Source organism: Rosa rugosa, chromosome 1, assembly GCF_958449725.1.
Source record: "Rosa rugosa chromosome 1, drRosRugo1.1, whole genome shotgun sequence".
NCBI classification, from domain to species: Eukaryota; Viridiplantae; Streptophyta; class Magnoliopsida; order Rosales; family Rosaceae; genus Rosa; species Rosa rugosa.
Genome location: NC_084820.1, coordinates 10,983,199 through 11,011,196, shown reverse-complemented (window position 1 = coordinate 11,011,196; position 27,998 = coordinate 10,983,199). Strand labels below are relative to the sequence as shown.

General features: G+C 43.2%; 1 protein-coding gene across 1 annotated transcript; it reads left to right on the top strand.

Moving 5' to 3' along the window:
- The first annotated feature begins 18,641 nt into the window (after positions 1 to 18,641).
- On the top strand, positions 18,642 to 20,324 carry LOC133717084 (GATA transcription factor 5-like). The gene is made up of 3 exons (XM_062143722.1): positions 18,642 to 18,847; positions 18,970 to 19,311; positions 19,404 to 20,324. The coding sequence occupies exons 1-3, from the start codon at positions 18,722 to 18,724 to the stop codon at positions 20,082 to 20,084; spliced, it is 1,149 nt and encodes a 382-aa protein (XP_061999706.1). The 5' UTR covers positions 18,642 to 18,721; the 3' UTR covers positions 20,085 to 20,324.
- The last annotated feature ends 7,674 nt before the right edge of the window (positions 20,325 to 27,998 follow it).

Below are 27,998 nucleotides of genomic sequence, written 5' to 3'. Positions count from 1 at the left end.
ATCTTTGGCACTTCTCTCTCTGGAGCTGCCTTTAGGTGGTTTTCCAAACTCCGACCAGGAACAGTGGCAGATTGGCCTGCAATGGAAAAGCTCTTTCGAGAAACTTTTGGAGCCATTGAGCCTGAGGTGGATTTGGCTTCTCTCACTCAGATGGCCCAGCAACCTACTGAGTCCGCCGTCGCATACCTTCAGCGCTTCCAGATACAGAAGGCCAAACTGAACGTGATCCTGCTTGAGAAAGAGTTGATCAAGCTGGCGATCAAGGGACTAGAGCCCCGCCAGCGACAACATGGCAGCATGATCCAGTCAATGGGAGAGCTTATCACAGAAGTAGGCAGCTTTGAACATCTTCTTAGGGAAACTGATGCAAGAAAGAATGCGTCCAAAGGGACATATGTGCCAGGAAAGCATCGCACAGTCGCAGCCCTGCACTACCAGCCAGCTACTTATGACCCTTATTACCATCATCACGAGGAAGAGCTGGGGCAGGAAGAAGAAGAAGAAGAGGATAATGACATCGCTGCTTATGAGCTGACAGGGAGGAAGAATCCAGCCTTGAAACAATTGAAAATCTCCAAGGAGCCTGTCAAGCTCAAGTCAATGGCCTTCACTAAACCTGAATTCGCGACATATACATATGATGCCAATAAAGCACATGAGATTCTAGATGAGATGATCGCCGCGAAGATGGTGAAGACCGACTTTGGACCTTTTCCGCGACCAGAGCAGCTGAAAGGAAAGAAATACTGCAAAGCGTCATCCGTCATCCGTAATCCGTGGTATCCAAGTGTCACACGAAGAAGTCGAGCAGACATTTTGTTTTGGTTCTCTCCCGCCCATCAAGTGGGATTCGCCATCGCGAAACTATCAACCTGCCAGCCCAAGAGAAAAGGAGAAAGTGGAACCACCGCCATCTCCAAAGGATTCCAATCTTTTCAAGAAGCTGAGAGCGGCCACGGTGGATAGAAAACAAGAGGAGCAGGCTAAGATCAAGCACCAAAACGCTCTGACTAAGCCCTATATTCCACCTGCTTCAACCGCCACCATCAAGAAAGGTAAGTGGTACACACGGGAGAATGGGAAGGCAGTGGAGATAAGTCCTTCCAGGAAGAGGAAACTGCAGCGCAGGTTTGGAGAAGCCAAGCGCGCGCTAGAGGCTCTCGACTAGGGCCTGATCAAACCTTCGCAGTTGGTCAAATCACCTGAGCAATATCAGAAAGAGATGGAAGCGCTAGCTGCTAAACCATTAATAACTCCCCGTAGCTTCCAGAAGCAAGCGAGCTCAGTAACAGGGGCATCAAAGCCTAGTGTTTTTTGCAGGATCACCGACGAAAGGAGACCTCCCCCAGCTCGAAAGGTGAGCTCGCCAACTAGACGACCACCTGTCAGACGCAAACTATTTCGTGAAGACCCAGAGGCCAAATCCTCAGTTTTTGAGAGACTGGGGGGCAAGGACAGGACTTCCGACACTTTACAATGGAAACCCAAACAGGTCCAGAGTGTAGTAGTCATCCCTTCTGAGGTGAATGTAGTCAAGGAGCCAAAGTCAATTTCTCCTAAGCGGGTTACCGGAATGCAGGAACATGAGCAATGTGAGGTAAAAGGTCTCACTGAAGAATCGTTGGTGGACCGGCTGGCTAAGCAGTTTAGCACTGACACCCCTGTCAACGAACCTAAGTTGGACCTAGATGAGGGCATGGATGAAACAGTTATGACCGATACGTCCTGCAACATGGTTTACGTACTACCCGCGAGGTATGCACTGCCCGTCGCCGCACAGGATTGTGTGGAAGCTGAGGAAAGTAGTGCACAACCCTTGCAGATTACGGCACCTGTGGAAGAGGCTGTCTTTCTTGAAACAGAAGATGCTAACAGCAGCGAATTCTTCATGAGCTTTACCAGGCCAACACCTGCTATGGTCCAGCACATGAGACCTTTATACATCACAGCAGAAGTTGGCGGTACCAAAGTTAGCAAGATCATGGTTGACACCGGAGCTGTCGTGAACGTCATCACTACCAGGACCATGCACTTGCTCGGGATCAAGAAAGAGAAAATCCAGTCTACATCCCTTACACTCAAGAACTTCGCGGGGACTGTGACAAAGACTTTAGGGCTACTTTTCTTGCGCATCAAGGTTGGCCCTGCAGAGGGAGTTTATGCTTTCTTCGTGACAGATTGTTATGCAACTTATAGCGCTATTCTGGGCAAAGACTGAATCCACCGGAGCTATTGTGTTCCGTCAACTCTCCATCAGGAACTCGTTATGTGGAACAGGGAAACAGATAAGGCTGAGGTGATCAAAGCGGACCCTCGTGCATTCCCAGTGTCCGCGAATTATGTAGATGCCAGGTTTTACTTGGAGCCTATTACACCATTACAGGTGAGTGGCATCGATAACAAAGGCCGCCCCACAGGGGTGACGGCCTCTGATTTAGCACAGTGGGGGCTCACACTCGCAAAAGAGGGCCTAGAGAGGCCTGGCCGCGCTGTGCCCAAACCCTTGAACGATTAATGGATTACGACCTTCCGGAGGAAGGGATAGAGGCCCTCCACTCGTTGTATGAACGACTATCATCATACTTAGTGGAAAGAGAGGCCTATGATCGAATCGCGACCTTAGAAACCGTCAATGAAGAATTCTCTGATCACGATCACGAAGATGAGGTCGAAATTCAGCTCACTCCGGCAGCGCTGGACGATACGCCCCCCAAGGTCAGAAACCCTACCGAGAAGGTCAATCTTGGGACAACGGCTGAGCCTATGGAAGTGGCTATCAGCGCTTACTTAGAGCCTACCGAAAAGCAGAGGCTTATTGAGCTATTACTGGAGTTCAAAGACTGCTTTGTAGAGAAATATGAAGATATGCCCGGCCTGTCACAGGACTTGGTTTGCCATCAGCTGCCAACACTCCCTGACAAGAGGCCTGTGAAGCAAGAACCGCGAAGAATGAATTCAGAAACTCAAGTTCTCGTCAAGGAGGAAGTCGAGAAAATGCATAAATCAGGCATTATCAGGGTGGCCAAATACAATCAGTGGCTCTCCAATATAGTGCCTGTTCGCAAGAAGAATGGTAAGATGCGGGTCTGCGTGGATTACAGAGATCTCAATCTCGCGACACCGAAAGATGTTTACCCCATGCCGGTAGCGGATATGTTGGTAGACGCCGTAGCAGGACATGAATTGCTGTCCTTTATGGATGGCACCTCATGGATGGCACCGCAGGGTATCACCAGATTCCAGTTGCCGAGGAGGATAGACATAAAACTGCTTTCAGGTGCCCTGGGTTCGCGGGCGTTTTTGAGTACGTGGTCATGCCTTTTGGGCTGAAAAATGCTGGGGCCACTTATCAGCGAGCCATGAACCTGATCTTCCACGATATCCTTGGAAAGATTTTGGAGGTTTACATCGATGATATGGTGGTAAAGTCCAAGAAGAAAGGGGATCACATCACAGACCTCAGGAAAGTCTTCGAGCGCATGCGACAACACAAACTTAAGATGAATCCCGCCAAGTGCGTGTTTGGAGTTCAAGCAGGAGATTTCCTGGGATTCATTGTCCATCAAAGGGGAATTGAGGTCCCTGAAGATAAAGCGAACGCAGTCATCAACGCTTCCCCTCCACGAACGAAGAAGGAGCTACAACGCTTGCTAGGTAAAATTTACTTTCTGCGACGTTTTATTTCTAACTCTGCAGGTAAGATCCAGCCCTTTTCTCCACTGCTGAAGTTGCAAGGACAGAAAGAGTTTGTCTGGGAATTTCAACATCAAGAGGCTTTCGACAAAATCAAGGCCTATTTGGCGAGTCCACCAGTGCTTGTTCCTCCTCGCGTTGGACTCCCATTGAAGCTATATATTTCAGCAGCTGAGGCTTCCATTGGTAGCCTACTTGCCCAAGATGATGAGGGAGGTGTCGAGCATGCCATCTTTTACCTCAGTCGGACACTTACAGATTGCGAAACAAGGTATACTCCTATGGAAAAGCTGTGTCTCACGCTGTACTTTTCCGCGTGCAAATTGCGACACTACATGTTATCCTTTACTACATGCATCATCGCTCAAACTGACCTGGTCAAGTACATGTTGTCGCGCCCTATTCTAAGAGGACGCATTGGCAAGTGGGTATTAGCTCTATCTGAATTCTCGCTACAATACGTTCCACAGAAGGCAGTGAAGGGACAGGCTATTGCAGACTTTCTGGCCCATCACCCTATGCTGGATATTCCCCCAGTAAAGGAATTAGAGATAGCTACCGCTACCGCAATTCGACCCTATTTGGCGCGCATCCCAGAGTATGCCATCTGGCATCAAGCTACAATCTCCTTGCAACCCTGGGTATTATTTTTTGATGGTTCCAGAACCGAAACGTTAGCAGGGGCAGGGATTGTACTGGAAAATCCAGCAGGTGATCGTTTCTCTTATTCTTTCCAATTGGAGTTCAAATGTACAAATAATCAAGCCGAGTATGAAGCCCTTATCATTGGATTAGAGGTGTTATTGGAATTGGGAGTGAGGGACGTTCAGGTACGCGGTGACTCTCTGCTCGTAATAAGTCAGCTCCAAGAGAAGTACAGGTGCGCAAGCTGTCTGCTCATTCCTTATTTGAATCGCGCCATCGAGCTTCTGGATCAATTTGATGACGCAGATTTGGAACACATACCTCGCGAGCGCAATTTTGCGGCCAATGAGCTTGCTCAGCTGGCTACAGGCATCACATTGAAGTATGGGGTTCGCGAGCGCATTCTGAAAGTCGAGCGTCGCACGTTGCCTTCGTGGCTTGCGCGGCTTGACCCGCCGGACGATCCGGTCGTCGCAATCCTGGAGCCTATTGACATCGATTGGCGCATTCCGTTGATCGATTACCTCAAACAACCAGATCCTACAACAGACAGGAAGATACGTTTTCTTGCCTTAAACTATTTCCTCAGGGGTGACGAGTTTCGACGACGCGGGGAAGATGGCATAGACTTCCGATGTGTCTATGGCCGCGAAGCAAAACGTTTAATGCGCGAAGCCCACGCCGGAGTATGTGGCGCCCATCAAGCGGGCCCTAAGATGCGCTGGCTTATTCGCAGACATGGGTATTATTGGCCCAGCATTTTGAAGGACTGTATCACGTTCGCGAAAGGATGTCAAGAGTGCCAGGCACATGGTCCAGTGCAACACGTTCCCAATATTCCCATGCAGCCTATTATCAAGCCTTGGCCTGCACGAGGCTGGGCATTGGACTTGATTGGGATGATTCACCCTCATTCTTCCCTCCAACACAAGTTCATCATTGTGGCCACTGATTTCTTTACCAAATGGGTAGAAGCTGAGCCTTTGACAGAGGCTTCAGGTGCCACTATTAGACAATTTATTTTTCAGCACATCATTTGCAGGTTTGGCATCCCTGAAGTGCTTGTCTCAGATAGGGGGGGCAGCGTTCATGGGCGGTGCGGTAGAGAAGCTTGTCAACGACTTGGGCATCCAGTTTGTCCACAGTACACCATATTATGCTCAGTCCAACGGTCAAGCAGAGGCCAGTAACAAGATTATTATCACCATTATCAAGAAGATGCTTGCTGAAAACCCTCGCTTGTGGCACACAACGTTGTATGAGACTCTTTGGGCTTATCGCACATCCAAGAGAAACCCTACTGCTACAACACCCTATGCACTAATGTTTGGACATGACGCAGTCTTACCCCTAGAACTCAATGTTCAATCCTTGCGTGTCTAGGATCAGCATCACCTGATTGGCGAAGATTATGTCCAAGCGATGTGGCAGGAGCACGAAAACTTGGGCGAGCAGCGCTTAGCGGCTTTAGATACTTTAGTGATGGAAAAGCAGCGTATCGCCCGCGCCTATGATAAGAGGACGCGTGGCCGCAGTTACAAAGAATGTGACCTTGTTTGGAAAGCAGTTCTCCCCTTTGGCGAGAAATTGACTGGTCGCGGTAAATGGACTCCACGCAAGGACCCTTTGTTGTTCACCGCATTCTGGAGCGCAGGGCTTTTCACCTCAAAGATTTGGATGGTGACATCCATCGCAATCCCATCAACAGGCTTCCTGAAGAAATATTACCCTAGTGTTTGGGAATATGAGGACCCTCCAGATCCTCCTTCTTCCCAGACTGGGGGGCAACCATAGTCTTCCTCGGCTCCCATCATCCCTTCATATTCAGGCCTTTCCTGTGGCCTTTGTTTCATGGATTTGCTTCGCCTACGAATACTAGGGGGGCAACACTCTATACATTTATTTCAAATTCTTTCAAATTCCTTGACAACATGTGTTAAGAAGTACATGTAATGGCCTAAGCATGAGGCCTTATTTAACAGTTTACATTTTCAAATTCATAGACAATATGTGTTAAGAATATATATATAATGGCCTATGCATGAGGCCTTATTTTATAACAGTTTTTTTTAAGAAGATTCAGAAACTTTCATTCATAAAGTGGCTTTGCGGCCAGAAGCATTACAAATCAAGATAATTACATTTGCGGTTTACAAGGCCAAAAGTGGCTTAATAATCGTAAGAGTTGTAGATCTGCTGAAAATTTCTGGATCTTGTGATCTTGTGGTGACAAAGGGGGTGGCTGAGCTTTGGTCATGAATACTCTTCCTCTCTTCACCCACATGCTCCTCTGATGTAAGTCACGGCTGCTCTCATTTGTACTGGAGGCAGAAGGAAGGAAATAATCCATCCCAAACCTTCTAGTGGATTACCCTCTGAGATGGAGATGGTTTGCAGGAGAGCGCGACCCACAACCACATCTACCTCCAGGGGAATGACAGAAGTCTGACAGTCTGTTCCCGGAGGTAGGCTGCGAAAGAAGAACAGCCGGCCTCGAGTGGCCTTCCTCCCTTCTTCCGCCTGCTCCAACGCGAGAAATCTGAGGAGAGGGATCCCTCAGAATCAGGTTCCACCGCGTTAGGAGCGCCGCGTGTTCTTCGGCCTATTGGAAACCGAGGAATCCCATCCGGATTTCCAGAGACCAAAGACATGCAGATGGACCTGAGATTAGGCCATAAGACCTACCCAAGCAGTGAGATTAAGCCATAAAACCTAAGGATTTGAGGTTGAGGCTGAGATCGTGAGGAGAAGATTTCAGAAACAAAAGGAAGAGAAGTAGGGTTTGTGAAACTATTACTGGCGAGGCCATAAAAGTCTTCGGCCTGCATGGGTCAAGCGAAGAAAGAGCTCATCCAGGCGAAAACTAGCATCCGCGGCAGCTTGTGCGGCTTGTTGGGCTACTACTCGAGCTTGGGCCAGTTCTTGGGACAGCACCTCGAAGGCTGCAAGGGGTTGTTCTAATTGAGGCTCCGCATGGACGAGCCTAGCAGTGACATCAGTCAACCGGGCCTGAAGGGCCTGAATTTGGGACCTTAAATGGTTCCTCTCGAGGGTCAGATCCCGGATGAGGTCAGCTTGGTCACCCAAGAAATCGCGCGCATTGTCTGTTTGATGAGTAAGGGTCTGGTAGTGTGCTTCGGTCTGCCTGGCTTGAGCGCTCACGACCGCCCTCTCATGGAGCCCTTGCGGGAGTTGCTGCAACAGCTGGTCAACCTCGCGAAATTGATCTTCAGAGACAGCGCCCTCGCGGAGAAGTACTCTCAGATATTCCAAAACTTTCGCGGGCGCCCCAGGGATTAGAATATCAGAGCCCAAGAGGCGACGAAGACCTTCTCTGGCGTCGTCTACAACCCCATGTGGGGTCACTTCAAGCACGCGAGCTAACCGTTCTAAAGTGGACGGAGTAGGTTGCTCAGTGACAGGGGCCTCAGGAGGCTCCGCAATAGGTACTGCTTCCGGCATTGGCTCAGGCAGTACTCCTATCTCCTCGACTTCAATGACTTGGGGGGCATGAGGAGCAGGTTCTTCACCAACCACATTGGGAGCAGGTTCAGCAGGAGCCTCATCCGCTATTTCTCTGACTACCGCTTCTGCATTTGGACCCTGGAAAGAAACATCTTTAGAATAACCAAATCAAAGGTAAAGATAAAACTTCTGGTTAAAAGAAGTACCTCTTCAGCTGGTAGCTCGCGGGAGTCTGCTGTTGGTATTGGGGCATTCTCACCGGAAGTTGGACCCGAGTCGGGTACTCCTGATTCTAGAAGGAGAATTGGTTGCTCGCGGGGAATATGAAGTGGCAGCCTTTCTTCAGGCTCAGGCGAACTGTCATCTATGACTTGCGCCGGAACTACAACCAACTACATGTTGCTTGCAGCATTGATTGCAGAGGGAGGGTCACCAGTGTTTTCTTGGGCTGGCGTGCCAGATACACCCTCGCCGGCGGCAAAGGAGCCTTCTCCAACTTGCCTCGGAAACCTACGACGAACCTGAAGCAGAGAAACGTTATCATATATGGCAAAACAAAGTGTCAATACCCACTTTAGAGAGGAATATTACCAATCGATCAGCGATTGGTTCATCTGTTGCCCAAGGACCAGTCCGGAATTCAGCGCGACTGCGTTTGCGTGCTAAAGCAGCAGCGATCTGGCAAACAAACCAAATTAGAATTTGAGAAGGCTGCCAAATTATGCGTGTTGAGAAGAAAGTCCTTACAGTTTGAGGATCATCATCATCAGAGGAGGAGTCCTCTACTTCAGGCTTGCTCAGCTTTACTTTTTGTTTAGCGGCCGGGCCAGTGGCTGGAGGAACACATGCGGCGCGATGGCTTGAAGGCGGTGCGCGCCCCTGTTATGAACTTTGAGTTAAGAGTTTGAAGGTGAAAATGATCAAGGAAACAACGAATATGCTAAAAAAAAATAATAAAAAAAAAAAAAATAAAAAAAAAAATTTACCTCTAGAGGATGCTCGCGAATTACAATTCCAGCCTGAACCAAGCGTGGGGCTCGCGCGGGTCGCGGAGCCGGTTCAGGTGGTGGAGGTCTTTCTTAATTTTCATGGAAGCGAGCAAGCTCTTCAGTGTCAGCATCGTAAGGATATCTCAGTTCTTCGAAGATGGCCGCGAAGAGTTCGTCATCTCTTTGCCTCCAGCAGTTAACAGAGACTTCCTTCCACCATTGATCATAATCTTCAGCGGTCCCGTCTATGGGGACGATATCAGCCGCCCAGTCAGGGAGATCGACCAGCGCAAGCATGCTTTGTTCGGGCGGAGGTCCAGTTAAGGGGCCAATCCGGCGCCAAGAAGTGTTGTAGTTCCAGGCATCATAGAGGGGAAATGGCACCAATTGGACGAGGCCAAACTGGCGAGCAAAGTGATTGGGAGCATAAAGCTCATAGGTGAGTTCGTCAACAGCGAGCCTAATATCTGAACAAGAGATTGCGCGGCGAAAAGCCAAGCGCGCGCGATCGCTATAACCAGGTGCTCCAGGAAGGAACCCATTTTCAAGAGGAGCGGGGAATCTCCTATTATGTATTAAATTGCAGTAGGGCATTTCATGCAGGAGGTACAAGTATGAGAAGCACTCAGAATATGGTGGAGATATGTACCTCGCCTCAAAACAAAACCATTGACCAAGAAGGGCATCAGTTGGTGGTAATAGAGGAATGTCGTCGCGGCGGAAGAATGGAAAGTAGGTTTGAATCCAGAAGTCAAGAATCCAAAAGGGGCCAGAAATGCTAGTCTCGAAGGGATGCATTGTGGCCTGGTATAAAGTGCGATAGAGGGCACCCAGCACTGGTTGTCCTAGCCCCACGCGGCGGCCGTTGTAGAGGGTCGTTGCTAGAAGAGTCCAAGCGCCAGTGGGCTTACAAGCAGAAGTACAGAAAATGAACTTGCAGAGCCAGTACTCCAGGAAAGCAATACCACCAGTCGCATTGCGCTCTTTGCGATAGTTGGTCACCCACCGCGGATAGAAGCCGCTATGAGCACTGCGACCGGTTTGGGCCATGGTGGCGGTGAAGGTGTCAGAATCAAATTGGCCATGCAGGTAGGGCTCGCCATCGATGGGTAATCCAGTAATGGTGAGGATATCCAACAATGTTATACTCATTTGGCCAAATCAAAAATCAAAGGTGTGGGTGGCAGTATGCCAAAAGCAAAGAAAGGCAGCGAGTGGTGAGCGATTCCCACCGCGAGGAAGGCGAAAGCATAAATCGATGGTGTGGGTAATACCTGCCCTGTCCCAGCGAGCCAAATCTCGTGCTCTTACTTCACGATACCAGGAAAGCTCCTCTGGGCTGATGTTGGACGGCCAATGCCCTATTTTTGCTCGATGATTGTGCACACCCCAACTGCTGAAATCTGCAGGGGTCCTCCGGAGGACTTGGGCGGGTCAACGAATGGGCAGACTATAGAGGACGATGACGTCGTCAGGAATGGAGTCTCGCGGTGTCGGACCTAGCCCGGCGTGATGATTTGGAAGCCTGAGAAGCAAAGGTCTCTGGACGGAAGTATGAGCGCGACAGCGGGCACCGATTTTGACTCCCCAGGTGCGAGCGATGCCATCAATGAGTTCTTCTTCCTGATTGATGATCACCTTCTTTGGCGGAGCCATTTCTGGGTTTCTGCAAAGTAGGTTTGGAGCAGGAGTTTTTCTGGGTTTAAGAGACTGGAAGGGATTTTGATGTGACTGGCCTAGAGTGGCTGCGGTATTTAAATAAAAGATTTTGTGAGGGAAACGATGCGACGAAAAGACGTTTTGCCAAGCGAATAGACGCAACCCTCATTAATTGCATCGTTTCGATCATCAGACGTGTCGTTTTAGTCCCCTTCAATCAGTTACAAATATGGGCCTGATATCGGGGCCTGGGGGGCAATGTTTGAGCCCAAAAGTAATTTTGGCAAGATCCTTTAGTGGATTTAGCATAACGGGCCGATACCTGCGGCCCAAAAATAAGCCTACTCGGGTTTGGGTTTCAGCTTCACCCATTCCGTGATCCATGAGGAAAACGAAACCTTATTGGAGTCGGGTAGCGAGGATTGAATAGGAAACTTCAATCAATATCCCTTCTATGGCAAGGAACAGTCGAAACCCTAGGTATATATACCAGGTTTCAAGGACGAAAAGGGGATCTCTCAAAAATCAATCAATCCTAGCGATTACAAAGTCTCCCCGGAGCAAACCTTCAACCTCGTTGAAACCCGGTGACCGTGTGCCAGTCCCAGTCTCTCCAAGAGCCGACTGTCAGCATCACCAAACCAACCCGGCGACCGTACTTCCAGTCCTAGTCTCCCTAGGAGCCGACTGCGAGCGCAACCGCCACCGTTACTTCCAGCGAAGCAAGGGTAACGCCCTCGCAACCCAGCGAAGCTAAAGTCACGCTTTAGCGCAACCCGTGCTTTCTCCAAACTTCCCAGTGATTGCTCTGCTTAGTCTGCAATACTAAGTATCGATTCGGTGACGCGAAGAGATCACACCCAAAGTCCTTATCCGTAAGGCAGAAAGTCCTTTCCCGAAAGGCTAGAGAAGAACCTTGTGGCGAGGTTGGTGCTCTCCTCGTCCACAAACGCTTGAAGAAGAAGTCAGGTCAAGGGACTACCCCGACGACTGCACCCCACGGTGCTGGCACGCCTGCGCACACGCTCAAAAGAGACAGTTTGCAAGCCAACTGATTTTTGCGCCAAACAGTATTGTTAAAGGACTGGATTCTCTCCGTGAGCTTGGTCCTCTTCCTCGTCAATATCTTCGCCATACATGTGAGCTTGATAGATCAGACTTATTAACAGAACAAGTCCATCACGTGAATCCCCTAGCTTGTTTCTGCATTCTGCATCAGATTTCGACAGGTACGTTTTCTGTTGATATCATCGTCTCTGGTCCTCTGTGGTTTCTTCTAATGATTCAGCAACTCATTTTACCCTAAAATAAAAAGGGGGTTAGCTCATTGTTTCGAGTCTTGGACAAACCCAAATGCTTCGTTCTGGTTTTTAGCCAAACGAATAGTGATCCACACGTAAAATCCAACGATTTCAACGTGTGCAAAAATCTTTGATCTACGAAGATATTTTTACCCAGAAGATTGAGGATACAGGCTATTAGTGAATATGACACTTGCCGACTAACTTTCATTGGTAAAAGCAAACCAAATTAAAACATAAGCTGTGCCGAAAAATTTCGCTTGGAATTCCCACCTCATTCTGAGTATGTTATTGGCATATTCTGAGTAGGAATTGAAAGCCACACGCACTCCTCTTTGAGATTTTAGAAAATGTCGTTTTGAACCATTATTACTAATTAATTGGTCGTGGTTTTAATACCTACATTTCTTCGAACATGACTAAATATAAATGCATGCATAAATGACCAAATAAAAAGTGAAACACCATATATGAGATCAATGTGAAAGTGAGTGTCCTTGTGTCAAAACCCTTTATAATTTTCTTCACTTCTTTAAAGTTTCAACTCCCAACTACATATTGGGAGTATTGAACTTGTTAATTTGAGCACACCTTCTTTCATATTAATAGAGCTGCACGCACTCCTCTTTGAGATTTTAGAAAATGTCGTTTTGAACCATTATTACTAATTAATTGGTCGTGGTTTTAATACCTACATTTCTTCGAACATGACTAAATATAAATGCATGCATAAATGACCAAATAAAAAGTGAAACACCATATATGAGATCAATGTGAAAGTGAGTGTCCTTGTGTCAAAACCCTTTATAATTTTCTTCACTTCTTTAAAGTTTCAACTCCCAACTACATATTGGGAGTATTGAACTTGTTAATTTGAGCACCTTCTTTCATATTAATAGAGCTGCCTCAATCCAAACTATGATGCAAGTGCCCCACTGCACTAATCACATATGAATAGACATGGTGTACCTTTTACTCAGAAAATTAGTGCACAATTGCTTTTGCAAGATGGAGCGACTTGTGTGGAAATTATTCTATGCACCGACGGTGCAAGTGACCCAACCCTTATAAAATAATCTCAACCCTTGATATTTATTATCAACTTTATTTTTAATAAACAAAAAGTGTATTTAATGCAATCTAACCATTCATTTATGTTGGTGCAAGTGCACGGCGGTGCTCTGAATAATCTCTCCGACTTATGGGATTTTGCTAGTAGAAGTGGAAGGCACTATTATTACTACTTTTCCCTTTCATTTTCTGCGTGTCAAAGGCAGTGGGTTAAAAGTTTGAAATGGCCCATACTCTAAATCCTCCATTTAACATCAATTATGGGCTTTCATTCCTTCAAAGATGAACTTTTTTCGAGATGTTGGGCTCTATCTTCCAACAATAGTAGTAAAACATACTCCTTCCTTTCCTTTTCCTTTCTTTGACCTTGAGAAAATAACCATCCCCATACAGAAATTTTCACAAAAATTATGTGGTACTCAGAAGTAGCATTCTCACAAAAATTTATACGATAAAAGTTTCCTCGGACTAGATAGAAATTAACCTTTGTGAATTAGTATTATTGGATAAAAAAATTTATGTTATAATCGACATTTTTACACACCCACAGTTCTAGCCGCATTTTTAATAAAGTAGCTTGGATGTCCTCTATTGCTCCTCCTCCACCCCTACCGCGTTTTACTTTAGATCGATGAAAAAGTTAATATAACATTTAAAAAATTCATAATATGTCATACTTTGAAGTATCACAAAATATCTCATTTTTTGATTCGTAATATACTTTTCACGTCCTGATCTTATTCTTCACTCTTAATACTGCACCCAACTCTTGGTCCGTTTCTATTATGACTCCCTAGACTTTAACTGTATTTGCTCATACACCATGTATAAAAGCATCAACCTCTTCTAGTCCCATGTTTACCCAAGTAGTTACAGTACATTTTACTTTTAATTGCTATCTTCTCTTTTCAACTGCAGAAAGAAAGCAGATCGATTTGAGTCATGGCAGTCCATATCAAAGCAGCTCAATGTGTTACCCAACTTTGGACCAGCTCCAATCACAGGAATCTTCTCAATCATAGAAGCTGCATGCAGGAAAGTCCACACACTCATCCAATACTGAACAGCTTAATGTCTCTTTCAATGTGCATGTTATATCACTTATCAATGCCCCCTTTTCTTATCACCACCGTAATATCTACCATTTAGTACTAAAATGGGATTGAAGACCTCACAGCTTACAAATATCAACGTAATTACAGTACTCTAGAGGATAGAATTACAACTACTTTAGTTAAATCCAATGCCCTCATCCATATGAAGAGAAAAGAGTCTGAAATGAGGTAATACCATTAAAAGGTAAATCCACCACCTTCTGAATCCCTCATTAAGAGATTGAAAGATATATTGTACCAATCATTCCATTTTCAAATTTTTCTATAATAGAGTTTCTCTAACGTTTTTCTTGATTCAAATAAAGAAATATCATACTAAAGAAAATGACAGGTGCAATAGGTTTTATACGTTTTCCTTTCAAATAGTGAGATTCACGATGGCTAATGAGCATAATTCAATTTATCGATGCTGAGGACAATCTTATTTCGAACAGATATTAAATTGAGAAAGTTAAAAATCACTACAAGCAACTTCCTCTGTAAAGTTGTTCGCAGCTTTTACAAATGTTGCAACACTCTTTAATTAACCAAACATTAAACACCGGACACTCGATGACTGAACAATTCCCACGCATTATTCTAGGCACATAAAACTCTAAAATCGGTACGATTTCACTAAATTCTAAACCCTAAACACAGATCGAACATGGCTCATGGCATTCATGAAGTGGGGTCTCTTTATGTTCTTGGCGAGGTTCCTCTCCTATTTCCGTTGGATAAAACGATAACCAAAACCGTATAAAGATCGAAGAACAGACACAGCAACAAAATCGACACATCCATCCCTGCCCTTGGAAATTTCACAAGATTCCGTACTTTCTGTCTGTTTTCCCCCAATTTCACCCTTCCTCCCCACTCCGTACCGTCACAGACTTGCATCTTACACTACCCTCCAACCAGGGGCATTTCCGTAAACTTTGGCATGGCGCCACGTTCCATGCAGGGTGGGCTCCGTTCGCCGAGGTGGGCCAATGCCCGTGGGAGGCCCAGTCTTTATTTATTTTTACGTTACTATTTCGGTCTTCGAAGGCATAACCCATATCCGCTTTGAAATTTTGATTTTTCAAAATTCAAATTTAAAAAAAGGTGAAATAATTGTGTGGGAGGAATTTATTGTATTGGGCAACGTCAGCTGTCCAATAGTAACACTACACGTGAAGACACGACTCTTGGCGGCAGACTTTTGGGCTAGGAGTCCGACCCGCCCGAGTCACTCAAAGCCGGCCCCTTGTTTTACCGCCTTAATAGTAATAAACCGTCAACTCTTGGAATCTCACATGCTGGTCTTTATACGAGACTTGAATTACAAAAAACTCCCTTACTTTCAACCACTATTACGAACGTGGAAATTTAAAACTGGGAACACGTGCCGGGGAGAGAATGGTAACGCTGCCATTAAGAGCCAAAGGGCTACTTTGAATAATTAACTGCGGGTAATAATTTCTGTAATTGGGTAATAGCGTAAGCTCATGGAGCAGTGGGAATTACTTTACTTTCTAAATTGGTGTAAATATTTTGGGGCAGTGTTCCAGTGTGGCCAGTAACTTTCAGTTTGGGCAAGCAAAAAAGAGTGGAGGAGGGAATCATTTCAGTTCTTGGAGACAAAAGCTGAGGTCATGTCGAGCAGTTATTGGTCGGAGTTGGCTTTTTTCTCTGCCTTTGCTTCTAAGCCATGCATATGTGCCTTTTTGGTGGAAGCTGATGATCATGGTGGGAAGATTGAGTTTTGGATTCGGGTCTGAACTGGGTCGTACGGTTTGTACCCGTGGGGAAATGGGTTGAGATATCCGGTTGGGTTTGGACGGGGATTGGTCTTTGCGCGCCACAATTATTTGAAGTGGCATGGTTATGAAAATTGAAAGTAAGTCTTGCTATTAATTTTTGAGAAGTTTTGGTGGGAATTGTATGTACCAAGATTGACAAATTCCATGCATATTCTTTGAAGATTATAAAAGAAAAGAATCTTGTATTAAGACTATTTATTTCACATTTTACTAAAGTAACAATTTGCATTGTCCTTTAAATCGATAATTATTATTGAGTAGTACACTGTGCTCAAACAGTCCCCACAACTGTGTTTGCAATTTTATTCTTTCAAACAACACTAAAATTTTAGACATACTAATACCTAATAAGCACCCAAAAAAATATAATTTTTCTTTAACAAGATATTAAAATTCTTTTATTTTTTTATCGAAAGATGTTAAAACGCTTCTTGAATGTGCGAAGGAGTTGGACATCTTTAGAGCTGTAGAACTAAGCAAGGGTCAAGGGAGTAGGGACATTATATAGTTAAAAAAATAAAAAATTAATAATTAGTAATTCAACAAAGAAGTAGCCAGGATTTGTTAACTCTTGCAAGAACCAATAGTCGATTGATGCGAAAGCTACTAAAAATCTTTCTCTAGTTTCTCTCTCACCTCGAGAAACCCTAAAGTCCGAAACCGCTTGAATCCCTTCCCGTCCGGCGGCGCCCGGGCATCGGTGCTGGCCTCCGGCCTCACCGTTGCCATGGGGTTTGCTGTCGGATGGGAGATCTACATATCCATAGGAGTCGGTCGGAGGAATATGCACGGGCTTCGTCAGATGGTTCGGCTGGGAGGGTAGCGATGACGGTGTTAGTGCTTTACGGTTCGGTAAACGATCTCTGTTGCTGGGTGTTTGGGATCGCCGGTGCCATGGTTCGATGGTGGTGGGTTTCGAGGCCTGGATCAGGAATTGTTTCTGGGCTGATGCATGTCGCAGTGGCCGGGCACGGAACGGCTTCGTTCGCTGGGATGCTGGCGTGGCAGGGCGGCTCATGGTGACGCCGGTTGGGTGATGTGGGTCGGCCAAACCTTGGTCGGACGGTGATGCACGACGGGGCTTTGGTGGAGAAGTTGGACTCGACCTTACCGGATTGATGGGCCTGGTGCTATTCTTTGGTGGACCGCCCTATTGGGCCACGAGCAGTTGGGCTTGGGTTCTGACCTAGTCCATTATTTTGGGCTAGGTTTTAGGCCTTTGGTCCAACCCTATATTTATTAGCTTTTGTCTAATTTCTATGTAGGCATTTTATGGGGCAGTCTAGTGGCCTGGTTTTTTTCCTATCTAGTTTAGTATTGGATCTTGGTCTTGTCGACTTAAGTCTCAGTGTCTCTAGTTGTACACCAATTGAGGTCTCTAGGCGACTAGATTCCCTGGTTTCAGAGTTACGTTGGGAGGGCCAGATTCTTCTATTTTCTAGCGCCTCCGGCGTAGTACCAAAGGGGGATCCCGCTACATCTACTATGTATTCAATGTCAAATGAGTGACCTAGTTCTATGTATCACTGTGGGTACTAACACATCTTCTTGTCTGTCTTATGGCAGCGGAAGGGTATGTAAGAGTCATTCTGGCTTTTGATCAATATATTGGCTTTTGCCTTCTTTAAAAAAAAAAAAAATAGTTGATTGATGCGAGATTTAACGATTGCTAAGTACCGACACATACAATTTTAATAAATGTAAATCATTGATCAATACAATATCTACCAAACATTAATTACTAACACCTTCATCCACGAGTACAGTTATGAGAATTTCCGTAATCAAATAATTTTTTAAGTTTCATTAAATTCTTATATTCTTATACGAGTGACATATGATCTTGAAAATCACCATAAAACCCTTGCTATAAAAATTAAATTTCCACACCATGTAAAATAATAAATGAATAATGAACATTCATATAGTCATATTGATATTTTCAAGGATAAAAATTCGTATCTGGCTAAAAATAAAAATAAAATAAAGAATGATTAATGCTCAATCGAATGGCTAATTCTGTAATAAATTACTAGCCTCTTGGCATGCACTCCGTGCCTGCCAATTTGCTTTTATAAAACAAATTTTAAAATTAAAAATTTAAAGGAAATTAAACAAAAAGAAAAAAATCTGAAGGCAACAAAATACCACTGACGGTTACGAACGTGGGTTTTTTTTCCCTTATTTTTTGTTTGTAATTTCTTGAAAAGAAAATACTGATTTTGTTTATTTACTATTTTAGCCTTGTAATATCATTTTTATTTTTTAAACAATTCAATCAATAAAGGGCATAATAGGAGTTTCAAAAATTTAACCATCATTCCCAACAATTTGCTTTATATAATAGATTACCAAACAATGAGCGGGGGGAGTCAGTGGAGAACAACCAAAACGAGCGGCGTTGAACGCGGCCGGCAAATTATGTAAATTAGTCAAAAGCCATGGGCCAATATTAACATCAGAAACACGAAAAGTAAAACGAAAAACAAAAATTACAAAAAAGAAACACACAAAGGTGGCGGTTTCCTAGGTCTTCACGTAGCGGAGAGACTATAGTGCGACGAACCACACCCTCTATATTCTTATCTTTAAAATAAAAAAATTAATTAAATTCCCAAAATAGGTAAAAATTAGAAATTTAATACAAATAGGTCCCCTGCCCTCTGTGGATATGGTCCGCCCTGGCTACCATATGTGTACAAAAATCCAGACATGGAAAGAAAAAAAAATCCAGTCAAGGCGTTGGCAGTCCTCGTAATTTCAGACCCCAAACAATAAATATTTTTTTTTTTTTTTGGGGGGGGGGGGGGGGGAATTATTATTTATTAGCCAGTACGGTTTAGTAGATTTTTAACGTACTGGAAGTGTAAACAGAGAGAGAGAGAGAGAGCAGTAGGTGGAGATATAAAAAGGGTGTGTGGGGAAAAGAAAAGGTAAAAATGAAAGAGAGAAAGAAACGGGCACCTTTTAGTAATTAGGCCACCACGAGCCCTAATTCAATGCTTTACCAAACTCACCACCCCTCCTTTTTATTCCAATTTCATCCCCATTCTTCTCCTTCCTCTGTAACCAGCACCACCACTTCTCTCTCTCCTCCTCCACCTCTACCACCCTGTCCTCCTCAGGTAAATAATAAAGAGAGGGTCTTTATTTCTTTTTAATTTAAAAGGAACGGTCTTTGGTGGTTTTTGTAACTGGCGTGAGAAACTGAGAAACGAAAGGAATGTTCTTTTTTGTTGTTGTGTAGGTTGTAAGAAGTGAAATGGAATGCGTTGAAGCGGCGTTGAAGACCAGTATCAGGACGGAGATGGCCGTCAAGGAGGCCGTTTTCGACGACTTGTGGGGGTTGAACGCCCAGAACGGCGGCGTGCAGAATTGCGAGGACTTTTCCGTCGACGACCTTCTCGACTTTTCCAACGACGATGGGTTTGTGGAACAACAGGCTGAGGAGGAAGACGACAAAGGCTCTGTTTTGCCCAAGAAAGAGAGCATGGAGGAAAAGGAAAATTCAACCCCGTCTTCGTGCTTGTCGGAGAAGAATGAACTTGGGCCGGAGCCGACCGAGCCCACCAGTGAACTCAGCGTTCCGGTACTTTTTTCATTTCTCCCTTTAAATTTTTGGGCGGAATTGGCGGTGGTTTCTGGTTAATTGAACAGAGTTGCTCTGTTTTTAATTTTCAGGCAGACGACTTGGAAAACCTCGAGTGGTTGTCTCATTTCGTGGAGGATTCCTTCTCGGGGTTCAACACCTCTCTCCCCGCCGGGTTTCTGGCCGTGAAGCCCAAAAACCCGACCGAGAAGAGGCCAGAACCGGAGGCTCTCAAGCCCTGTTTCAAGACTCCGGTTCCAGCCAAGGCCAGAAGCAAGAGGACCCGAACCGGCGGCCGGGTGTGGTCACTAGGGTCACCAACCTTCACCGAGTCTTCCTCAAGTTCAAGTTCGTCTTCCTCAACTTCTTCATGTCCCTCCAGCCCATGGCTCATTTACAACACCACCCAAGGCCCCGGAGCCTTCGGTTCGTCAGTAGAGAAGCCTCAGAAGAAGCCAAAAAGACCAGCAACAGAAGGCGGTTCGAGCCAGCCGCCTCGGCGGTGCAGCCACTGCGGCGTCCAGAAGACTCCGCAGTGGAGAACCGGGCCCAATGGAGCCAAGACTCTGTGTAACGCCTGCGGAGTCCGTTACAAGTCGGGTCGGCTCGTGCCCGAATACCGCCCCGCTTGTAGCCCGACTTTCTCGAGCGAGTTGCACTCCAACCACCACCGCAAGGTGATGGAGATACGCCGCAAGAAGGAAGTCCCTCCAGGCCCCGAACCCGGTCTGATGACGACAGCAGCGGCGGCTCCGGTTGTTCGTAGTTTTTGATTAGAGGAGGAAAGAAAAAAAAAGTTAAGGTTAAGACTTTAGTTTTAGCAAGTAGGAAGGAAGAGAGTGACATCGAAGTGAACCGGTTTAGAGTAAAACCCGGTTCGAACAGGCCCAGCTTAGTGTACATTTCTTCTCATTATCTCTTTGCATGGTTGGTGCGGTAGGTTTGTAGGCAATGTAACTGATTAGGCAGAATTTTTTTTTTTTACTTAATATGTACTTTTTCCATTTTACCTTCTTTGCCTCTTTTATTTCTCAAATTTGGGTCATTTTTATTTTCGGGGAATTTTTCACTTTTGGGTAAATTTAAATGAATTGGTTCTGATTTTGTTAAGTTTTAGAGGGAAAGGAGGATTTGGTGGTCTAACTGGTTCTTCTGGGTAAAGTGAGTTTGAAACCGTTCGTTCACCCTTTTTTTCATATGGTGGCCGTTGGAAAGCATAAATGTTATGAACCAGAGGCGCGCCAAACGACATGGTTTCTTGTGGCGTATGATGCACGCTGTGGCGTGTCGAATCCTCACCGTTCGAGGGGTGGGGATTCGCGCGCTGATCGGACGGTGGAGGAGGAAGGGCTGTTCATAACCTGCAAATTCTGGGACGGGTTTTTAGGGGTTTGGATTTCTGGGTTTTGATGCTCTGTTTTGGAGGCATTGTATTGGAGTGTTTGGACGTATTAGTTGGTGAAGTGTGATTGAAACAGATAAGGGGGTTTTGGTTTAGTGAGGTTGTGACAGGGTTTAAAGCATGCATTGGCCTAAAATTTGAAACTTTGAATAATCTGATGGGGATAGGACACTTCACGAGCCATTAAATCTGCGACCAGAGTCACACCAGGCCATTTTTTCTTTTCAGAATTTGAATCATGGTGCCGCGCGCACGCACCTGAGTGGTGTGATTGCCATTATTACTTTGCTGCCATGCAATGCAGTAACTCATCATGCCATGTTTTTGATGCTCTTTCCGTTCGGAAGCTCTCCTCGAAGTGACTCGGACATATCACGTAACACCGAAATTTCTTAAAATGTATTGGAAAATTTAATAAATTGTATGTATTACGAAGTTCAGTTTCTTCGAGACATTGTGTCAAACTCGAAAGCACAAATTTACACTTTTTGTTTAGTTATATCATTGAGAAACTACCAAAAGATAAATATATAAGGTTCAAAAACCTATCTTGATCCAGAATATATTATGTGAATCATGTATTTCAGTTTTTTTTTTAATTTTTTTTTTAAAGTTATTTCCTTGGATTCCTACGTGCAAATACATACTTTTATATTCTTTGAGAGAAACCACCAAAAAACAAATATATAAAGGCTTACGACTCTTAATCGATGTTGGTTTGATACTCTATATTCAGCCTTTTTGAGGTAGTTCATCGAATTACCATGCATGTTTCCTGCCTTGTCTTTCATGTTATTTCCCCACGAGCCATCAACCAAACAAACGTGTAGAGGCTTATGATCTAACCTAATCGATGAATCTGATTCGTATGAGAATATGAGATGAATTGTGGTGGTGAGACTGCAGAGAATTGTTCAAATTGACAGTGAAACTTGCCTTGCATATGATGCCATGTGAATAATTCATATAGAATTGATCTAGTTGCAGCGCTGCGCATGCCATGTGTCGTCATTATTACTATTGCTCCATCAGAGTCGCTTCAGTTTTTTATAAAGTCTTTGTAAAACTTGTGCTGGCCGGTTTACAATGCAAGAAGAACTGGGAGGGAATAATGAACCAGATGTTGTATTTTAAAATTCTCACAACGAAACAATTCACACCCCAAAGTTTTTCTAATATTTTTCTTCTTTGTTTCTCTTTGTCTGTTTGAAAGTTCAAAGTTTCAAACCCCGAATGGCGCCTATTCAATTGTAAAACTCTATTTGAATAGTGAGCTTCCAAGTTCCAAGTAGAAAAGGACTAATTCTGTTCTTAAAACCTAGACGTATGACTATCAATAGTCAAATGCGTATTATAGCCGTTTATTGTTCTCATATCTTTACAAGGAAAACAATATTTACTTCATTATAATTTGGGAAAAAGTCACAAAAAATAGTACCACAATTTAAAGTTATTCTACACTTTGGTATCTCATTTTCTAAATATATCACTTTGGTACCTCAACTTATTACTCATGCATAACATTAGTACTCGCCGTTAATAACACCGTCAACTCAAGTGTCATATAGCTTTCTGCCATGGATATTTTCGTCCATTTATGTTTTCCCACCAAAAATTCCAAGGGAGAGGATCTAAAATTCCTTTCTCTTTGCTGAAAATAAAATCTATCATCAATGAAAATATTATATTTGGGTTTATGGAAGATCAATTTAAGTTATTGTACTGAAAATTTTGACTTATTGTTATGATCCCAGTAAACAGAATAATTAAAATGAGAAGAGGTGAGAGATTTATCATTTTTCAGCCTGCTAATCCACAATTATTGCTATAATCTCAGTAAACAGAATAATTAAAATGAGAAGAGGTGAGAGATTTATTATTTTTCAGCCTATTAATCCACAAATAGAGAGTGGCCTGGATAAGATCAGATTATCTGTTAGCAACATCTTACCTTAGTTTTATTATCTTATCTTAGCTCTTCAAGTGTAATTTGTTAGGTAGATACTCGTTTTCTTTCAAGTTTTGGGCTTTGAGCCTTTCCTTTTTTAATTGAAGAACTCTTAAGACAAAAAAGGAAAAATGCTTATTCAATTCATTATGCATAATCAATTTCAATACCAATCATAGCATATCGTCTAGTAGAGTTGTAGAAGTTGCTAGAAACTTTTAGGATCTATGGTTGTTATAGTTATTTGCTTACTCTTTAAATATAGATCCATGGTTAGCTGTAACCTGTTAGTAAATTATAATTGGATTAATTTCAGTTTACCCCCCCTGAGGTTTGGGGATGTAATCATTTCACCACCCCAACTCTTAATTTCAATTTTTTACCCCCTAAGCTTTCCAATTTTTGTCTTCCGTGCCCAATCTCTGATGCTCCGTCCAATTGGACGTTAAATCCGAACGTTGAGGGCTAAAATGGTCAGTTCAAGACAAAAAAAAAATAGAAAAAAACTCTCTCTCTCTCTCTCTCTCTTCTCTTCTGCAACTCCCTCTCTCTCTTCTGCAAACCATTTTCATCTCCCAAATAAACCCAAAACAGAGCACATGCATAAACCCATCAAACACCTCCCAAAATTCCAACCCCAAATCCCACATGCATTATCAAAATCAACCAAACCCAATTCACCTACCTCTTTCCCGGCCCGACTCCACTTGCCGCCGCGCCAATCCCAATGCCGCCGCGCCAATCCCAATGCCGCCGCAGCTTCCTAAGTTCTTTTCTTTTCTTTCCTGAGAGAGAGAGAGAAGATACTTGATGCAAGAATTGATAGTGAAGCTGCTATGGCCGAATTTGCTGGAGATTGGGCTAATCTAGTATCCAATAACTCACATTACACATAACAAAGGCCAATGAATTGGGCTAGGCATACAAGCTAACCATCAATTCCAGAAGCTAACCATACAAATGCAGAGTCCAATGTGGAGTTCAAAGCCCTTGATGAAGAACACGGCAATCTGGACAGAATCTCCCTTTGCTCTCCTTTTCCACCACTTCACCAATTCTGAAATTTAAACACAACCAAACCTCAATTCTTACTTCTATATATCAAAGTGTGCAACTTCCGCATGCCAGGCAAGCCAGACCGCCACCAGAGTTGCCGGCAAATGTCTTAAAATGGCCAGAATAACCCAGAAACGAAAATCAACAAAAATCGATCAATTCCAAAAACTAATTACACAAGAAAGTAGAGCACGACGAGAGGATCAATTTCGGTACCTCATGCAACCCCGACGATCACCGGAAACTGCAGAAGCTTCGCCGGAAAATCCGAAGCTTTCGGGCTTCGATTCTTTTTCCACGATCAACAATCGGCCAAACCCGTACCATAGGGACGTCGGGGAGGACGGGTCGAAACATTTGGCGCTGTGCGCCGGTCGGGAGGTGGCCGGACGGCGGAGAACCGTCTGGGTCGCCGTCGCGGGTCGAGGCTTGAGAGAGAGAGAGAGAGAGAGATGGATTTAACGCAGAGAGAGAAGGGAGAAACCCCTGAAAGTGAAAAAGAGAGGAAGCAAAAAAGAGTTTTTTTTTTTTGTCATAAAATGACCATTTTAGCCCTCAAGTGGGCCCTATTATTGGATTTAACGAGCATCAGAGATTGGGCACGGAAGACAAAAATTGGAAAGCTTAGGGGGTAAAAAAGTGAAATTGAAAGTCGGGGGGGGGGGGGGGGTGTGAAATGATGACACCCCCAAACCTCAAGGGGGTAAACTGAAATTAATCAATTATAATTTCAATATTATAAAGATCATGAGTTCGATTCTCATTGACATATGTAAGGGTGGGGTGGGTTAAGGGGTTATAAAAAAAAAATATAAATAAATAAATATATATATATATAAGATCCTATCCAGAGCGAAGTTTCGCTTTGAAATTAAAGTGCGCATTTAGAGTTTAAAGTCACTTTTCGGTCGCATATCCACATCTCGACAGTTAAGATTTTTTGGTACTAATATATAGATCATCTCTGGAAATTTTAAGCCAAATTGATGATCGTTAAGGCATTGATAACTGTCTTAAAGCTAGTACGGTTCAGGTTGGACAGATTCAGTTCGTCCATTGGTTTTAGCGAGTTAGATAGCTTAACGATTATCAATTTGGTTGAAAATTTGCAGAGATGATCTATACATTAGTACCTAAAAACTGAACGATCGAAATGTGGATATGCGACCGAAAAGTGACTCTAAACTCTAAATGCGCACTTTAATTTCAAAGCGAAGCTCTGCTCTGTATGAAATCTAATATATATATATATATATATACAGTTTGGCTACGATACGGATTTCCCGTTTTCCCCCACTTTTCGATCACATTTTCACATCTTAACCGTTCAGTTTTTAGGTCCTAATGTATAGATTACCTTTGCAAAATTTCAGCCAATTTGGTGATCGTTAAGGCATCCAAAACTGCAAATTACAACAATGTACAGGAACGGTTCCGGTTCGACATATTCGGTTCGTTCGTGTAAATTGCTGTTTTGGATGCCTTAACGATCACCAAATTGGCTGAAATTTTGCAGAGATGATCTATACATTAGGACCTAAAAACTGAACGGTTAAGATCAAAATATGTGATTGGAAAGTGGGTGAAAACCGAAAATCCGTACCGAAATTTCGGTACAGACGTCCGCACCTGAGAAAAATCCTATATATATATATAGATCCATGGTTGTTTGATATCCTCAACAATGAAGAAGGATGCAGCAAATGTTTTTGTAGTTTTTTTTTTGATAAAAAAAAAAAAGAATTCTTTTCAAAAAAAAAAAAAAATATATATATATATATATATATATATATATATATATATATATATATATATATATGAATTAACAGAGTGAATTTTTGTGTGGCAAATACCATGAGATTTTTAGTCGAAAAACATAAATAGACAAAATTACAAAAATACATATGACAGAAAGCTACATGACACTTGAGTTAACAGTGTTATTAATGACGTGTATGAATGTTATGCATAAGTAATAAGTTGAGGTATCAAAGTGATATATTTAGAAGATGATATACTAAAGAAAGTCAATCTATAAAGTTGAGATACTCTTTGTGACTTTTTCCCTTATAATTTTACCCTGAGTAAGACGGCTGAAGAGTTCAAAATATTCGACAAAGTACATAGTTCTATGGGAGCTGTAGATTAGCTCTTAACTGACGTGTTTTTGCATAGAGTTTGTTTATTATTATGGAGTGTTGTACGTCTATCATACAATACATCGCGAAAGTAGAATGGAGAGGATACTGGTAACATAACAAATTGGGGCAAATTTTGATGTGCTTAGTCATAGAAGTGGATGAGCATTAATGTCAAATGTGAAGTCACTTCTTGACTTGGTATACTATATATCGATCATGTGAAGTTTGGCAGGGGCAAGGTGGATTCTAGTGTTCGAAAATTATTTTATACATGGCGGTGCAAGTCCACATATACCAACTATGCAATCTCAGCCGTCCATATGTAGGGTATGTTATTTATCACTCAAAACAATTCAATCTCAGTAGTGCGTGTATCTTCATACCGTGTATCGAAAACTCTCCCTCAAGTGTTAGCCATAAACTGTAGCATTTTGGAAATCGGGTATGAGGTCCCTCACTCACTCACTCCCACCAAATTCAAAACTAGTAAGCAAAAGAAAAACTAGCTGTGCTAGGGATATAAGAAATACGAAGTGTGGCAAAAATGCCAATTTCTAAGGCAATGGCTTGCATTGGGTGCTCTTGCTTTCCCCTTCTATAATTGTTGAGTGGCAATTACGTGATGGCCATCTCCCACCAGTTCCTCCAACCACTATCTTTCTTTCTCATATATCTACAATAACTAGTAGGGCAACACAGAGCATGGCTTGTCCTCTTCTCCTTCTTCCTGCTCTGTTGGACTTGGCTACATCATCCCACGGATTTGCCTAGTAATATTGACCTTCAGAGCCTCTTCCATACCACAGAAAAGTCCTTTGAGATCCTCCAAAAAATCTTCCTCTATTGTCAAAGAAGGGGAATATGAATTGGTGATTCATCTTTTTGATATTCTAAGACAACTTAACAAGTTATATTATCGAAGTATTTATTTAGAATCAAGATCATCACAACAATTTGAGAACTTGAGGTGACTCATAAAAAATAGATGCTCGATTTTCCAAATATGTTAACATGATGCTATTTGCGGTAATATTAACAAAAACCAGTACTTGTAGCTTATTGAATTGTCCGCCAATGAAATAGTTGTATTCTAGACTCCATATTATAAGAATGAAGTTCTTTCCAAAACTACAAACTTTTTTTTTTTTTTATTGAAATAAAACTACAAACTTCTTTGACTAGAATGAAGTTGAAGCAGTCCAGTTTACTTATAACAGAGATTGGAGCCATACCGCATTCAAATAAAGATTTTCAGTACTTGTTTTTCATGTTGTTTTAAAGCAAGAGATGTTTGAGTATAGTCCAAGGCATAGAATCATAGAATCAGAGGGATTTAGACTAGTGTGGTGATGCTTTTGATAACAGAAATGTGACAATTTACATGTCACATTCAGAATAAGTGAAAAAAATTAGTCTTGTTTTTTCATCGACACAAGAATGATGATGTTGATGCAGATGTGTCTAACTATGTGTCTATGTATATAGTAATAATAAATCACCTTTGATTAAGACATCTGTTTGTTTGTTTACTATCTTTGGATTAAGATCTTTATATACTCTAAGCTACTACTTAACATTTGGTATTAGTCAAATAATTTGGGGCCGGCCTTTCACCTAAATAAAAGACTTGGAACAAACAGTGGTGCTGATTTTGCCTTGTGTGATCCATTTGCAAAATCCAAAGGTAAAAGGCTCTCTCTCTCTCTCTCTCTCTCTCTGAAAATGAGTATGGACTATGGAAGATGAACATGGTAGCTAGGTAGTGACTTGGTCATTTAGTGAGTAGTGATTGTGCCCACCTCACCTCAACCAACCTTTATTGACTGGCCTTCTTCTGGGTCTGCCTTGTAGTTGCTCTACTTTTTGTACCTGTTTGCAGAGATAGAATCTTACTTATCATCTTCCATCCAAAATTGAGTGGGTCACGTACTCCATGTCCCTCTAAAACCTTTCTGTGTTTTGTGTTTAATGTTGCACCTAGAGTTGGTTGAATTTGTGTGTTGCTTAAATACTGAGCCAATGAACGAGCGGTGGGTTATGGAGGGATGGACATGCAGTAGGCTCTTCAAAGTGATTGTATATATAGTGCATACACTAATAATGTGTGTACTCCTAGTGAAGATAGATGTAAGATGAGACA

Bases quoted from the DNA above. Each gene is read 5' to 3' on its own strand.
- LOC133717084 (XM_062143722.1), top strand. From the start codon at position 18,722: ATGCTTTACCAAACTCACCACCCCTCCTTTTTATTCCAATTTCATCCC. The intron at 18,848-18,969 runs GTAAATAATAAA...GTTGTTGTGTAG, and splicing joins TACCACCCTGTCCTCCTCAG to GTTGTAAGAAGTGAAATGGA. The intron at 19,312-19,403 runs GTACTTTTTTCA...TTTAATTTTCAG, and splicing joins CCAGTGAACTCAGCGTTCCG to GCAGACGACTTGGAAAACCT.